Source organism: Rhea pennata, chromosome 17 (assembly GCF_028389875.1).
Source record: "Rhea pennata isolate bPtePen1 chromosome 17, bPtePen1.pri, whole genome shotgun sequence".
NCBI lineage: Eukaryota > Metazoa > Chordata > Aves > Rheiformes > Rheidae > Rhea > Rhea pennata.
The window spans coordinates 3914396-3929108 of NC_084679.1; the positions used below are offsets into that span (position 1 = coordinate 3914396).

Below are 14713 nucleotides of genomic sequence, written 5' to 3' on the forward strand. Positions count from 1 at the left end.
CTTAGACAAAAAAAAAAAAAAAAAAAAAAAGTAAAGACCTCAGCAACACACACTTGACAGACCAGGATGACACTCTACACAGAAGTGGTCCTGTGAAAGCACATCACTTAGGGAAGTGGAGAGCAGTTCGCTCTTCAGCCGTAAAGCCTCTTCACGTCCGCTGCGACTCAGCTAGAGCGTGCAGAGGGCTCGTTACAGGGAAGCGGTCTGTAAACAACAATTAAAAAATAACCGCCGATTAGGAAAATCTTTGGCTTGAAAAGTGCCCGGCAAGCCCTCTCCCGAAGGATATCTGACTGCTGGGAGTGGCAGATGTGCAGGCATTTTAGGGTCACTCTTCAGGATTTCAGGTCCATGCCCCTACAACAGGAGAGCTTTTCTTTAGCACGTGATCTGTGTTATTACTACCTGGTACTAGCTGACAAAAATATCTTCTCCCTCATTCCATATCTAAGGAATGGTCCTCAACAAAATCAAAGCGTAGCTAACGGCCTTTATATTCAAGTTATCTAAGCTGTAATCACAGTAAACCGTCTTATATTGTATTACAACAGGAAATCCAGTCATCCCTTCAGAACTCCCTCTCCGCCGCCGATGACACTCGATGTTCTGCACAGCCCCATCAATAGCTTTCCAGGACAGATGGTGACACAGATCTCTCCTAGCTAAAGTAATAGCATTAAATTACTCATAACAGGGAACCCAGAGAAGCAGATGCACCATGATTAGCAAGAATGCCAGTTACTTAAAGGCTTCTATTAAAATAAATATCTTGGCGCAGCAGCATAGCACGGGACACAACACGTGACTCCATCGTAACAATCACCGAATGAATAATTCCCAAGAACGGCACTCAAACACGGGGCGAGCCTGCCGCCGTTTATCACCTGCCCTTCACAACGAGGGACAGCCGGCTGCAGACAAAGCCTTTCGCTAGCGCGCAGGTTCATCAGCCCAAGCTCGGGTCTTCCATCGCCTTTCCCAGTGAGAAAGGCACTTCGGTACCAGCATGGACTTCACCTTGCAAAGCTTGAGCTCAGCACATCGTCCTGGAAGAGCGGAACGGGACCGAGTGACTAAATTAAACTCTTAGGTTTTTCTAGTGGCATACAGCTCGGAAAAGGAATTATCCTTGCTGGCAATAGAAACCCCCACAACTTGAGGAGGCTCGGCAGAGCTGCAGGACCCGTCCGTTCTCAGCAGCTTCTTGTAGAATGAGAACATGTAATGCTGGATAAGCAAGATAGTCAGAATATCCTTTATTGCATCTGTGGGAGAAACACAGAGGTCAACAGGCTCTGGAAATTAAAAAAGCCTTTAGACTTTTTGGGTTGCTTTTTTGCCTCTAGACTTTGGTAGCTGGGATGCTTGCTGTCAGACCTGACAAGTCTGAATCTTTAAAATGACTTCTTTTCACAGCTCTGCCGTCGATTTGACCGAGTGATGTAAACCAGTCACACTCCCTTGACCCCATACCAGGCCAGCAATGCAGGTAGCGTTCTGCTTGCTTGCTTAGGAGACAGTGTCACATAACAGGCAGCCAACTGCAGTATTTCCAGCACCAATTGGTGGCTTCTTTATCAGAAAAATTTGGATTGCAGCAGCTGCTAGAGCACTGTTCACCTCCTCTGGCTGTAGATATCCAGCATCTCCACAAGGAGAGAGTTCCTGTTCTTCTCTTTCCAAACAACATAGTGACAGTACTGAACCCCACACACATCCCATCTTTCTCAGCTCTGCTCTGATCAGAGCAAAGGTGGACTTCTGCAAGGAAGACTAGCTGCGTTCTCATCCTAATCTGATGGGCCAGTTCTCAGCATCAGGCACTCCTGAAAATGAAATCTTCTCCGTGAATTAAAAGAAACAGTAATCACACTTCTCCCAGTCACTGAAAGCTCTTCACCAAAGCTTCAGTTATTCTACATTTACAAAGTGACTTAGTTCCAGCAAGTTTCTGCAGGTCACACCTGAGCCTGTCCAAGCTGCATCTGCACTCGTAGGTTCATTGTTCAACAGGTAACATGCAGTACCAGACAGCAGTGCTGAAGTCTTCAACTACAGAAGAAAATGTTTTAAAATCTGTGGTCCACAAACCACCGGGTATCAACCAGCCAACTTGTAGAAGGTGCATGAAAGCGGAACAAGGCCAAAAATTTGTACAAGGCCAAATGCTTGAACTTACTCTGATCTCTGAACACCTGGCTGAAAACAAGCACGCAGTTCCCCAGTTGTTGCACGGCAAGGGCACGTGCCAGGGCACAAGGATGCATGGCCTGCATGGCGTGTCCACGCCAATCCTTTGCACCTACTCCCTTTAAAGTGCTGCAAGGCATAGCTGATTCCAGAAAGGCATCATCATCCTCCACTAACAGGAGCTGAATTAAGACTTCTAAGTATGACCCTAACAGAAGGCCTTTTCTGGCAATCAGCAAACATTATTATATTTTCCAGTTATTTTGCAATATGACTCAGAAGAACACTGAGAAGAGCGTTATCCTACACCAGCACTACTCTCCTTGTATTTCATTCCCAGAGTAAAGCACATACTGCACATGGACTCCAGTCCAGACATACAGAAGGTCTGCAAAGTCCACAGTGGAGCTGCAATGGTTCAATGGTTTAGTTTCCATTTCAGCTTTTTGTGTTGTCATCTAATACTTTGAGCAAAGCAAGCGTATTGCAGAAACAGGGTAGGCTGCACAGTGGTAAGAGGCGATCCAGGCATTGTTCTAGCTCTCTAAAACAGATTATAGCTATAGTCTTAACTTGTTTACCACTGATTACGGCTTACAGTTCAACCCCTCAATCTAAATATATTAGAGTGCGATTACAAGGGGCTGACATGCCTTACTTTCACAGCGAAGTTTCTTGGTGCATCACTGCAATACATTTATGCAGTAACAGTGGCCTAATTCAATGCCACATGAGAGTAATGACTTGAGAGTGTTCAAATTACGAAGACCGGCAGCACTATACTTGGTAGACCTGTTGTCCATAAATAATGAGGACAAAAATCACTCTCAGAGAACAATAACCAGAAATTTCTTTTTCTCCACATTGCACCAGCTCCCATTGGGTAGTTTGATAGTCCAGAAAAATTCTTCTGGGATAATTCATTAAAATAACACTCAAGTCTTGGAGTTCTTTAATCCCATTTTGAAACAGATATGGATATTAAAAATTTACAGCTAGTAGATGGCTTCACTTGACAACCATAGCAAAGAGAAGCATCTACATATCCGCTGAACAAGAACATGACAGCACATTTCTCCAGAGGATCCTGCTAACATACTTGCTCACACTGCTGTGGCAAGAGAGGTTGAGAAAACATTCTCTAGGGCCAATTATGGCTTTTTTTTTATTGTTTTGGGTACTATGGCTACCACAAGGGCCAATTAAGACCCAAGAAACGGACCTGTCCTTTGGGAACCACAGAAAGCCCAAACTGCCTCACACCACCCACCAGACGACCAAATCCCCGAAGTTATTTAGGATGGACGACTCGTGCCATTTCTGGATAGCTTCTAAGACCTGGTTTCACTAGTCAGACCTGCTTTCTCTTCTGTTCGGTTTCAGAAAGGAAGCCCAAAGGCTCCTCAAGCGCAAGGCTGAGGGCTGGCTTTCACTCTTCCAACCAATTTCGCAAAGCGCTGCCCTCCCGGCTGGGCCGGGGGCAGCTGCCCGCCAGCCGTCACCATCTCCTCCCCGCTGCGCAGGAGCAGGACGTGCTGACAAGCGCCGGTTGCTCCATGGCTGGGGTGAGATTCGTTCCTCTCAAACCATCTGGGACACCGCATGTTTGTAATATGAAGCGTATCTGTTTTACAGCATTCTTCTCCCCTCTCCCCCAGAAGAAACTACAGGCAAAATCCGGACCCTCACAGTTTTTTTATCCCCCCCCTTCATTATTCTGCAGTTAAGTTGCACACGCCAAATGTTAAGTTTTGGTAGGAAATTAAATCCTCTCCTCCTCTCCCAACTTCTATGCTTAAAAATTGTCTCTTTTCTCATCGTTGATAGATAGGCATTCAATAATCTTTTCCAGAAATGCTAGGAGAGGTTACAAGCAACACAGCCTGTCAGCCTCAGCCACGCATCCCGGCTTACTGCGGCTATACCAGCATTCAAGCACCACAAATAAAACAGCAGGGCAACAGATGCACAGTTTCAGCCAGAGTTGCTGCAAGCCAGAATTAAACAGCACCTAAAACCAGAAGGCCAATGATAGAGATACTGGAAAATACCTAAAGGTCCCCAAACTAATAGCATGGTTTATTTTTAACACATTTTTCCAGCTTAGGATTTTTGTACACAGATAACACGCACAGTGACTGGGTGCGTGCACATGGGTGTATCCTTTCCATCTTCAGCGGTCTCTTGCTACGGTATGACTCAGCTCTGCATTTTGTTAACTACTCCTTTCTGATCATTTGAACTGACATCTACTTCATTACGAGCAATCTGCTTTCACCACTGCCAGCCTTCTCTCCGCTGATACAGATTAGCCGATAACCAGGTGCTACGGCCGGCGTTTACTGCAGGTACTCAAAAACCAGGTCTTCAGCTATGAAAACAAAATGTCATTTTACCCTAAAAATATAGTTGTGTCATGTATCTCAAACCAGTTTTGTTTTTCCCCCCCCCCCAAAGCGTGTGTCATCAAGGATCTGAAACATCAAATTAAAATTTTATCAATGTAATTAGGCTGATATCTGAGGAGAGAGCATCAGTGCGAAAAAAGGAGAGGAGCGGGCAAGATGGTACCTGTTCTGCTCCGACCAAAGCCAAGAAGCAGAGCTTCTGATCAGATCAAAACTGACATAATTTGATCAGCACCTAATGCGCTCTAAGAGCAAACAGGAAGTTATAGAAATTATTACTTATTTATTTATTTTAGAAAAAACACACCCATATTGTTATTAATGCATTCAATTGCTAAAGTAGGGAAGCGCATACAGCTTCTTGCTGTAGTCGAAGGGCTTTCGTTCCAAGCACCTCTCAATACATCAGACACCCGGCCTCAGCAAGGAAGCACCGTTTGAGAGACGGAGAAAGAAACCTGAAGACGTGGAGCTGCTGCTGGGCTAGGTTTGAACCTAGATCCTTCGAGCTCCATTTCAGCACCATGTTCACTGAAGGACAACAAAACAGCCCATGATCGCCTAGCAGCCCTCAAACAAGGATGGCAAGCGAGCTGCCCGGTTCTTGCGTCACGGAAGACGAACGCCGGCTTAATGGTTATATCAGGAAGACAATCTTAGGGTAGGGAGGAGCTAGGGGCCCTGCTCCCCTAAAGGCACGGGTTTTAATCGCACTTCTGAGCCGGGACTGTGCGAAGCACAGATCGAAACCAATCCCCATCAAATGGGACTGACAGTCCTTCCACAACAGTGGTGCCGGAGGACAGCGGGGCACTGCTGAATTCTTACTACTCAAATTCAAAGCCTACGAGGCCTCCCCACGCCCGTCCCAACTGGCGCTACCTAAGCGGTCAACCAAGCCCAACTGCAGCAGCATTTCCCGTTGCCTCCAGTATGTCTGTTTGCGTCCTTTTAGGAGTTGCGGACACCGTAGGACCATGTTTTCGCTTATGCCACGTGCATTAGGGATGCAGGCGACTTTAAGCTGCAACATCCCGTTTCCACGGCAACGCGACTGCATCAGCGATCCGCTGGGTTTAGCTCGGGCCATCCTCAGTCGGGCTTCAGCGCCGCACACAAATCGTTATCGCTATTAGCAAAGCAAGGGACGTCACTAGTAACCATGGTGCCCATGGCCGAGGTTTCCGGGTGCCCTTTGCGCTCTAACACGCATCCTTCACGCATGACGCAAAATTATTTCAATCCAATTAGAGCCGTTTAAAAATAAATAAGTAAAACGGGGGAAAAAAGCACACCAAGGGCTAATGTCAATGCTTATTTAGCAAAGGAAGGGGAGTTGGAGTCGGGCAGGCAGTGACCGGAGCAGGGGGCTCAACAACCGGAGCGGCTCCGGCAGTGGGCAGCATCATCTCTGAGAAACTACTCAGAAATTCAACACACACAAAGCAGCAACTGGCCTTTCACCCCCTGGATGATGAGGGGAGTTCAAGCCTCCAAAACCTCACATTATTCCCCAAATCCCAACCCTGTCCTGACATTTGGCTTCAGTGATTTCAGTTTCTTGATGTCAAGACTGTATCTAAGGACCGGTACATGGAAGCACCACAGGAGTCTGCTGCTGCCCCAGTTTGTATGTCTGTAGTGGGGAGCAGGACCGGAGAGGCTGTGGTAGGGGTTAACTGGGGAGAGAACAGGAGAATGCATGAGCTCAGATGTTAATTCTTAGTAAATGTGTTAGGAAAAAACACCCTCACCCAGGAGAGCTGCTGTTTCAGGCACTGGCCTCTTCAGATGCAAATTTGATAGAGGCTGAAAAGCACAAGAAAGACCAAAGAACCAAGACAGCACCTGGCTCCAGGAAGAAACCACAGGTAAGAACCTGCTTTCTCCAGACTTCCAGCCCCAAATCCTGCAGCACTCCCAGGCAGGAGGAGCAGCCCGAAGCGGGCGGCACAGGAGGTGCTGCCTTCTCCTCTCACCCTCGTCATCCCCGCGTGCCACGGGTCCCCGCGCCCGTCCGCAGCGCCCTCGCTCTTAGCCGCTTTCGCTGCCAATGCAAAATGCGTTCTAATAAAATAAATTAAAAATACTTCAGGCAGGACGGCTGTCAGCAGCAGACTGTCACAAGGCAGTAGAGACACGTGCAGCATCAATTCGTACAACTACCGCATCTGCCGCATTATTAGAATCAGGCCTAGATATTAATGAAGCTGTTTGTACGATACCAGGTTATTTTGGAGACAACCAATTGCGCGGGGGCTATAAATAATTTACAGCATTAAGAGACCCGTCCTGATGGCCGCTCGTTAATCACGCCGCCTTACGAAGACGCCCAGCCACGCTCCGGCGGAGCTGCGGCTGCACATGCCGGAGGAGCAGGAATCAGGAATCGCTTTATTATGGAGATACCTCAAACTTGTTTATGCCGCATGCTCCATCTTTCAAAATGTCTGCTACGCATCCAGCTCAGTATTTCATCCTGCTTTAATAAGGCTATTTCCTTCCCTCTCTGCCTTTAAATGGATTTTTCACATATTAACTGCTCCACAGGCAGCGGCCAGGAGGATCACTGCCCTAACGCCCAGGGAGGCAAAGCAAGTTGCCTGTTATTACACTGTGAGTCAGGGATGATATTTCAACTCAACGTATTTTGGATCAAGTCTGATCCTGACTACAACCCTTAAATCTTACGAACCCACTGCAACTGCTCATCCACAACATGCTATACACAGCTGGAGGAAACCTCCACAGTTTTCCTAATACCTCAAGGCAATTCATTATTTCCCTCCAAGCCTATGGACCCTGAGGACCAGATCTAGGTCAACAGTCAAGATTTTGTCCACAGCTACATGGGTCAGATATTTTCTTTCATAAGAATTTTTAAAAAGAAGGCGGGGGGGGGGGAAGATTTTTTGACAGGTGCAAGCACAGCAAGATCGCCAGTGCTGCATCCTGCATTAAAATCAGTGCAAATCTAAAGTTTAAAGCCATATTTGTATTGTAACCTTATCTTAGTTTCATCCAGTTTTGTTTTAATAAAAGAGAGGGAGATCTCAAGACAACATAGCTCATTACTGCATAATTAATCCTCTCTTGCCAGGGTAAGGAGTAAAACCCAAACCAAGTACTGTTCTAAGATAAGGATCACAAAATAAGAAACAAAAAAAGTAAATGCAAGAAAAACCATGCTTGCTATTTCTGTAAGGTTTTCCAAAATGCTAACCCATATGGATGTCACTGTCAAATCCTGCAAACCCAACTGCAAGGCTGGTAACACGGAATGTACCTCCCTCGTTCTCAAAGCTAAGCAACTGCGAGGATCACAATCTCCTCTTTCAGAAGGATGTGACTACAAAGAAAAGGTTATAAAAAACAGAGGAGCAAGAGAGAAGCTAGTAGTCACAGGCTGAGTGCTGCAGAAACAGCCTGAAAACCCTCGGACCAGGATTTTGTTCTTAGGAGACTTGGGCATCTTCCAGGGTCTCCAGAGCAGCCAGCAGCATGTCACTTGCTTTGAAAATTAAAGCACACATGTCTATCTGTCCAGATTGCCAAGGCATCTGCAAATGAAACAAGAATAATTGGCCATCCAGTTCTTCAGAATCTAGAGATGAAGAGGTGGTTTGTTTTCCCCCACTCAATCAATCTTTCACCATCTGCTGAGCCTGCTGGCAAGTGCCAAGCGTAGCTGACAGTTTAAGGGACACGACTCTTGCACTGAGATATTAGGACAAGGCACCCAGAATTACCACCACAAAGCACATCTCTAAAGTCTGTTCTCAAAGGCCCTGAGCGCTACATAAGAGAAGAAAATAAGCTAGTGCAGGGGTCTGAGGGCAAGAAAGATGACTGAGAAGTCATCCTTCTTGGGCAGGGAGGGAAGCGACTGCAGTACTCCATCAGCAGTTACACCAAGGAGCACAGCACACTACAGGGGCTTGGAAACACACACTGATTTTTCAGAAAAGGCAATCAACGGAAAGCCCTGAGGGGTGGTAGAAGAGAGAGGCTCATGTTAAAAGATGAGCCGAGCCCTCGGTTCCCAGGATCCTGCCTGCGTTCAGCATATGATGCTTAGCAGAAGACGGGTCATCGTCAGCAGGTTGCCACAAATGGAGGCCAGAGTCCTTCCAAGCGTGGACCCTCAAAGTGCTGAATGACAAAGTATTACCATTATTAACTTACAAGGATGATGTAGCATCTTAAAATAACCCTTGTCCTCAAAAGGCAATCTCTATGTCCAGAAGAATATTTTTAAAGCACTGTCTTCTGAGGAAGGTCACAAGTACTCAGCAAAAACTGCTTGGAGCAAGAGGGGACCAAAGTTATTTACAACAGAGAAAGCAAGCTATGCACACTGATCTAGAGATAAGATTTAATAACAAGAGGAATTCTCTTGTCTTATTTAAGGGTTGGAAGGGCAACGCTCCCTCCGAATCCCACGCTGTACGAGACTGCAGTAATGAGGGGTGTTGCGATGACGGACGGACTGACCTCTGTCTAATAACATACTGATCTTTCTGACAAATGCGTTCAAATCTTGGCATACAAGCTTGCATGAGCCAAAGAGCCTTAATATTAAAAGGTACATTGTTTTGGAGAGTAAGGGAGAAGCATATCAGTAAAGGTAAGTCTGCTGAACGCACAAGAGAAGCAGCGCTATAGGAAAGGATAGCTGTTGAGATACAAATATGCAAGACACCTGAAGAGAAAGAATTAAAAGACCATTTAATAACTTCTATTTTAAGTCTCACAGAGGAAAAAACAGAACGGTCCTATCCTTCGTGACCGACAGGCTTCAAAGGCCTTACAGAGATAGAAAAACTGCACAGGGTTTTGGGGGGGGGGTGTTATGTGTGTGTCTGTGTGTGCAGGCATGCGTGTTTTATGGGAAAAAAAGAAAAGCAGAGAAGTGTCTGCAGCATGCAATACAAACGTGCTGGCTACTACCATCACCAGTTACTTACAGCGAACAAACTAATCCTCGTGGCTGTTGTGCTGAAACGGAGGCGGCTCATTTCAAAGAGCGGATATTAGTGAACGGATGAACTGAAATCAGATGAACGCGTGAAATCAATATAACACAAGCTACCCTACAAAACTACTACCTAGAGAAGGGATACCGAGAAGGATTTCTGTCTTGAAATATTTTGCCTGATTCCATCTGACTGACATCAGAACAAAGGAAGATCATTGATTCTGAGTCCAGACATAAAAATAAGTATGTTTTAATTTGGGTAGTGAAAGAGAGAAAAATGCAGCAATGTTGCAAAAGCTCTTCCATATGCATGAGGGGTTAAGACCAAACCGCTCTTGCTTAATGCAGCAAGAACTCCCAAACCAAAAATGCTGACAACACTGCATGAGATGTTTCCCCATGAAAATACTGATACTGATAGTTCAAAATTTAATAGAGAAAAACAATTCTGTTCAGATCTACTAGGCTGCAAGCAAGTCAAAGGTACATTAAGCCCTTTGTTGTAATGTAAAATTAACTTATTTATGGAAGAATCCAAGTGCTGCTTAAAGTACTGAAACCAGTGTCCCTGTAGGTAGTATTTCAGAAGCTAGCAGAAAGCAATACTGCAGAGACTTGCTTTTTTCCCCTCCCCATTGCTCACCAAAAGAAAAGCAGTAGCCCATTCACCTCAGTTTTCAGAGCTCTGGACACCAGCGAGGACCCAACCTAGGGAACTTTAAGTATCAGAGGAATGAGAGCAACACGGACAGGCACGCAATGATTTATTGCCTATCTTGCCTGCCCAGTGGCACAGAGAGCAATGGAGATGCTGAATCATATACTGCACATTTTTTATTCTCCTACCAAGTAAACATGGTAAATATAAGTGCAGCCTGGCTTGGCTCAGAGAAAGGATCCTTTGCTACTTGGATGTGATGTTGCTTATATCAAATCTGATGGAAACATTTGTTAAGTCTAACAAGAAGAGGCTCTGTTTTCTCATGTTGAGAGGAGGACCTTCCATTACAAAGACAGAAATCCCAGTGGAAATGTCTTTGAAAAAGAGACAACTAGTACTATGGCTCCAGTCTGAAAATCCACACTCACATGGATTTTGGGTACTACTTCTGCAGAAAATGTCCCTAAAGCAACTGCATATGGTCATCTCTTCCCTCCTCAGGTGAAAAAGTCCTTCTGGAGAACTTGTTTGGAGGACCTGCAAATCTGGGACAATGATTTGTTTGCTCTTGAGGAGCAGCTTTATACTAACTGGCTCAGAGTGGAACAGGAGGTTTACTCATGAGCTTGGAGTTAAACAAGTGCTCAGCTGCTAATATGCGCTTAGGACTCTCTGCTCCCCTTGCGGAGCATATGCCACATCTCCCTTTACACTGCTGGAAAACTGCCTCTTACAGGACCAGGCTGATTAGGTCTTCTAGCAATAATCACACCATACTGTACACAATAACCCTCTCTGAAACGGACCTTTTGCTCTTAAGAACAGCTCTTTGGCTGAAACACGCAGAACTGAATGATTTAAAGATGTCTAAGAAATGTCTCTACATTACTGTTTTATAAAGCGACCACCTTGTGGTTCCTCTAAGCAGGCTCAAGGTACAGAGCTTGCTTCTCCTGTGGCCTTCCTACACATTCGAGAGGAAAAATAATTAAGAAGAGAGACACAAAGCATCTTCCCATTCTTTGAGAAGAACAGGAAGCCATGCTCCCAACTGCTTCTGCCTCAAAGACAAACCCTGTACTTTCAAATCAAACTGAATAAAAAGAACATTTGGTAACACGATCTAGGAAAAACTCCCATTGAAATCAGCAGGAATCTTTCCACCAATTTCAGCAGGATTTGAGGCAGATCCCTATCAAACACTAACAAACAGAACATATACCCTATGTTCTACCCTAGGTTGTTTGGTTAAATGCCTTTGAGCAAAGACAAGTATTTTCAAGCTAAAGCACACCTAATTTTTCCTGTTGGAATACTGATACGCACACGGGAGTGAAGCCCCGGAGCTGCCATACGCTGCCCTAGACCACCTGGACCTTGGGGAAGTCTAGCGTTGCCAGTTTACTCCCAGGTAAGCGGAGGAGCACTGAAGACTGGACTCGGCATCCCGTTCCAGCACGCTTGGCCTGGAGGAAGCCTTCCTCTGCTGCAGATCAGCGCACCAGAAAATTAGGGCAGACACGAAGCAGGGCTGAACTGACTCGGAGGGGTAGTTTCTCTTCAGCTGTTTGCTGGGCCAGTGAACCTCCTCTTGCATTAAGCCCTAAGGGCTCATCTAGTCCTCTATGTCAAGATACAGCTAAAAATTGCTGCCGAGCGAATAAAATGGAATCCAGTGCTCTGCATTAATTAGATAAAATTAGATATTTGAACATCTGGAAGCAAAATCCAAATGCGGCCCATGGACCAAGTCCTCCGCAGTCAAATATTAACGTCTGGCAGCAGGGCTAATGCAGATGCTCCCCAATTAGCAACTCATCCCCCGTTAAAGCAGGCGGGTGTTCCCTTCTCAACTGGAGCATACTCCTGGATGCTCTGCTGCTCCCTGACAAGGTCTGCAGAGCTCATCCACGGCTTCCAGCAGCCAGCTCTTTATTTAAAGCAGCTAAGACAAATTTAGAAGAAAAAGTTGTGACAAAATAATTACAATAACATTCAAAACAGCTACAGCTTCAGGAAAAGCTGCACAGAAATAAAGCCTCCTGAGAAAAGTGTTTACTAATTTATGCTAGCATTTAGGTTAAACACACAAAGATGATGCATATTTTATATTTGTGCCAGAAAAAGGAACTCCATTGTTATTCCTGGAAAACACAAACCATACGCTGTTTTAATAGTCAAGTCCAAGCGTACAAATCCTTAAAGGGAACACAGCTGGAATGTGGGGAAAGCAGGGAGGTATTGTGGCTTTACTGGTTTCATTTTTTTCCTCCTTAGTTTTATTTATAATTCATTTTAGACCTTAAACCAAAGGTGACTTTGCTAGCGTTGCTTTGTCTCACCAAAGGAAATGGAGTTCTACTATACAGCTCAATATTAGACTTGTGTTTTGCTGGATTAGGGACATTTTAAATTTCCTTTAGAGTGTGGGACAATGAAATAACACTTCCAATACATTTTCCTTTTTATTTTTTTTTTTAAATAACTTCTGTTTGGATTTCAAACACCAGGAAAAGATGGGCATGGAGATTTTGAGTTACAAAACCAAAATTTTAATTAATGCTTTATTGAGGACAGGGAATTAAAAAAAGTCCCCTCAGTGCTCAGAAGCCTATTAAAAATAATCTAAGTTCTATGCCTAAACTAATCAGCATCTGCTTCATAGCACTACATAAGCAAAGTATTGCATCTAGATTTCTTTTATTTTTGAATTCAAGTTACACCTTTGGTTTACCTTCTTAAATTTATACTAAACTGTTTCTTCCCAGTAGAAGAGCAGGAGCATTTGCATCGCAGCTGGGGCTGGTGTGAGGAGTCAGCACAGCCCAACTGGGAAGCAGAGGCCCTACATCCCGGTCAGGTGCCCACACGCTTGGGCTCAGTGCTTCCCTTCAGAGGGATGCCCTGTCCACGAGGTGTTGCTTCCCAGGTAAGTTTTCTCAGGAAATCTCAAATTTAAAAGCCTGGTTCTTCAGCAACGCGTCACTCTTTTACACACAAAGCCCTACACGAGCCTGCATCCATCCGCACGACGGACTGCAACGTTACTGACCTGTATCATGTACAGCTGGGCAATGCGATACTCCTCCACGCTCATCGGAAGAGGAATACGATATTCCTTTATGAGCATTTTGAACACAAGATCTTTTGTCCGCTCAGAAACACAATCCAAAAGCTTCTAGTAAAGGCTCCTTAGATAACGGTAAGCAAATGCATTGAGGATCCCTGGAAGAGAGCAAGAGAAAAGGAGAGAGAAAAACAGTTACTTTCCATTATTCTTGGAGACCATCTTATCAAAGACAAGATCAATTTTTTGTAACAGCAATAAGCTTAATAGGAGAGAGAAGAATCCCTAGAGTGTTACCAGACCCTTGGTATCAAATTGAACCGACTCTCTTAGAAGAGCTGCGATGTGCTTCGGGGGACACCGGCAAAGCTATGACCCTCCTGATCTCTGCCACCGTATCAATCAGGCTTTCGGACGCAGGAGCATCTCCACGGGAGAGACGCAACGAAAGCTCAAAGCGAGGAGGCAGAGCTCTCGTTGCTCGACAGTAGCGTCACTCTCCGATGTCAGCGACGCGCCAGCGACGCATCTGCTCAAAGGTATCTGATTTTATCCTCTCATGCTTGTTCAGCTGGGGGGAAAGGCAGTAATTAGACTTCCTCAGCTCTCAGAAACACCGCGATGACGAGCGTCAACTGGATTCCAACAATGAGGTCTGCAGAAATGTATTTTTCCTCCCATGCTTTACTCTGAATTTCTGTCTTGTTGGAATCTGCTCTCCTTCACCTCCAAAGAAGCCTACGGATAAATTTGTCTTTGCGTTGATGTTAACGCCAGACTCATCCTTACACTGCCATTGCCTAAGAACAAAGCGGAAAATCAAACTGCAACAGAGAACGTCCCATCCCGCCGAAGCCTCAAGGCGACCGAAGAAAATCATTACAAAAAAAACAAATCAAAAAAAAAAAAAAAAAAAACCCCACAGCATTTACTATACCCAGGGTTTTTTTATTTATATATTTAACAGGTTAAATCGGCAGGCCCCAGTGCCACTTCACGCCGGCACAGCACCTCTCTGGCCTTCCGTGAGGCGTAGAGAGGTCAGGAAAGAAAGAAAGGAAGAAAAATATGCTATCACAGCGACAGCAGGGACAAAACCTCCGAGCACGCGGCTTCCCGTGGTCCCCGTCCCGCCGCGGCGGAGCGCCTGCCGCCCCTCGGGGCCGGCGCGAGGCTCGGCGGCCGGTCCGCAGCAGCTCGGTGTACTTCGGCGCTCTCTGAAAATTAGATTTAGCAGCTTTCCCTCATCTCTCACCCTCCCACCCCCAAAATGATCCAAAGCAGAACGACTCCCGCCGCGGGGACGTCGGTCACGTCTGCCTTGGCTGCTTGCTAAAAACAGGATATTCCAATCGATTGCGAGAGATGAGTAAAACAAAAATAGAAGCTTAAAGGCAATAAAATGA

The 14713-nt window shown here is 45.5% G+C and overlaps 1 protein-coding gene across 11 annotated transcripts in view; it reads right to left on the reverse strand.

The window, feature by feature from the left end:
* Positions 1 to 14713, reverse strand: part of PITPNM2 (phosphatidylinositol transfer protein membrane associated 2) — a 124123-nt gene that overhangs the window by 50015 nt on the left and 59395 nt on the right. For all 11 annotated transcript variants that reach the window (XM_062589677.1, XM_062589683.1, XM_062589682.1 and 8 more), the window contains exon 2: positions 13293 to 13465. In XM_062589677.1, the coding sequence (XP_062445661.1) occupies positions 13293 to 13370 (78 nt within the window). In that variant the 5' untranslated portion in view covers positions 13371 to 13465. The remainder of the gene's footprint in view (positions 1 to 13292; positions 13466 to 14713) is intronic.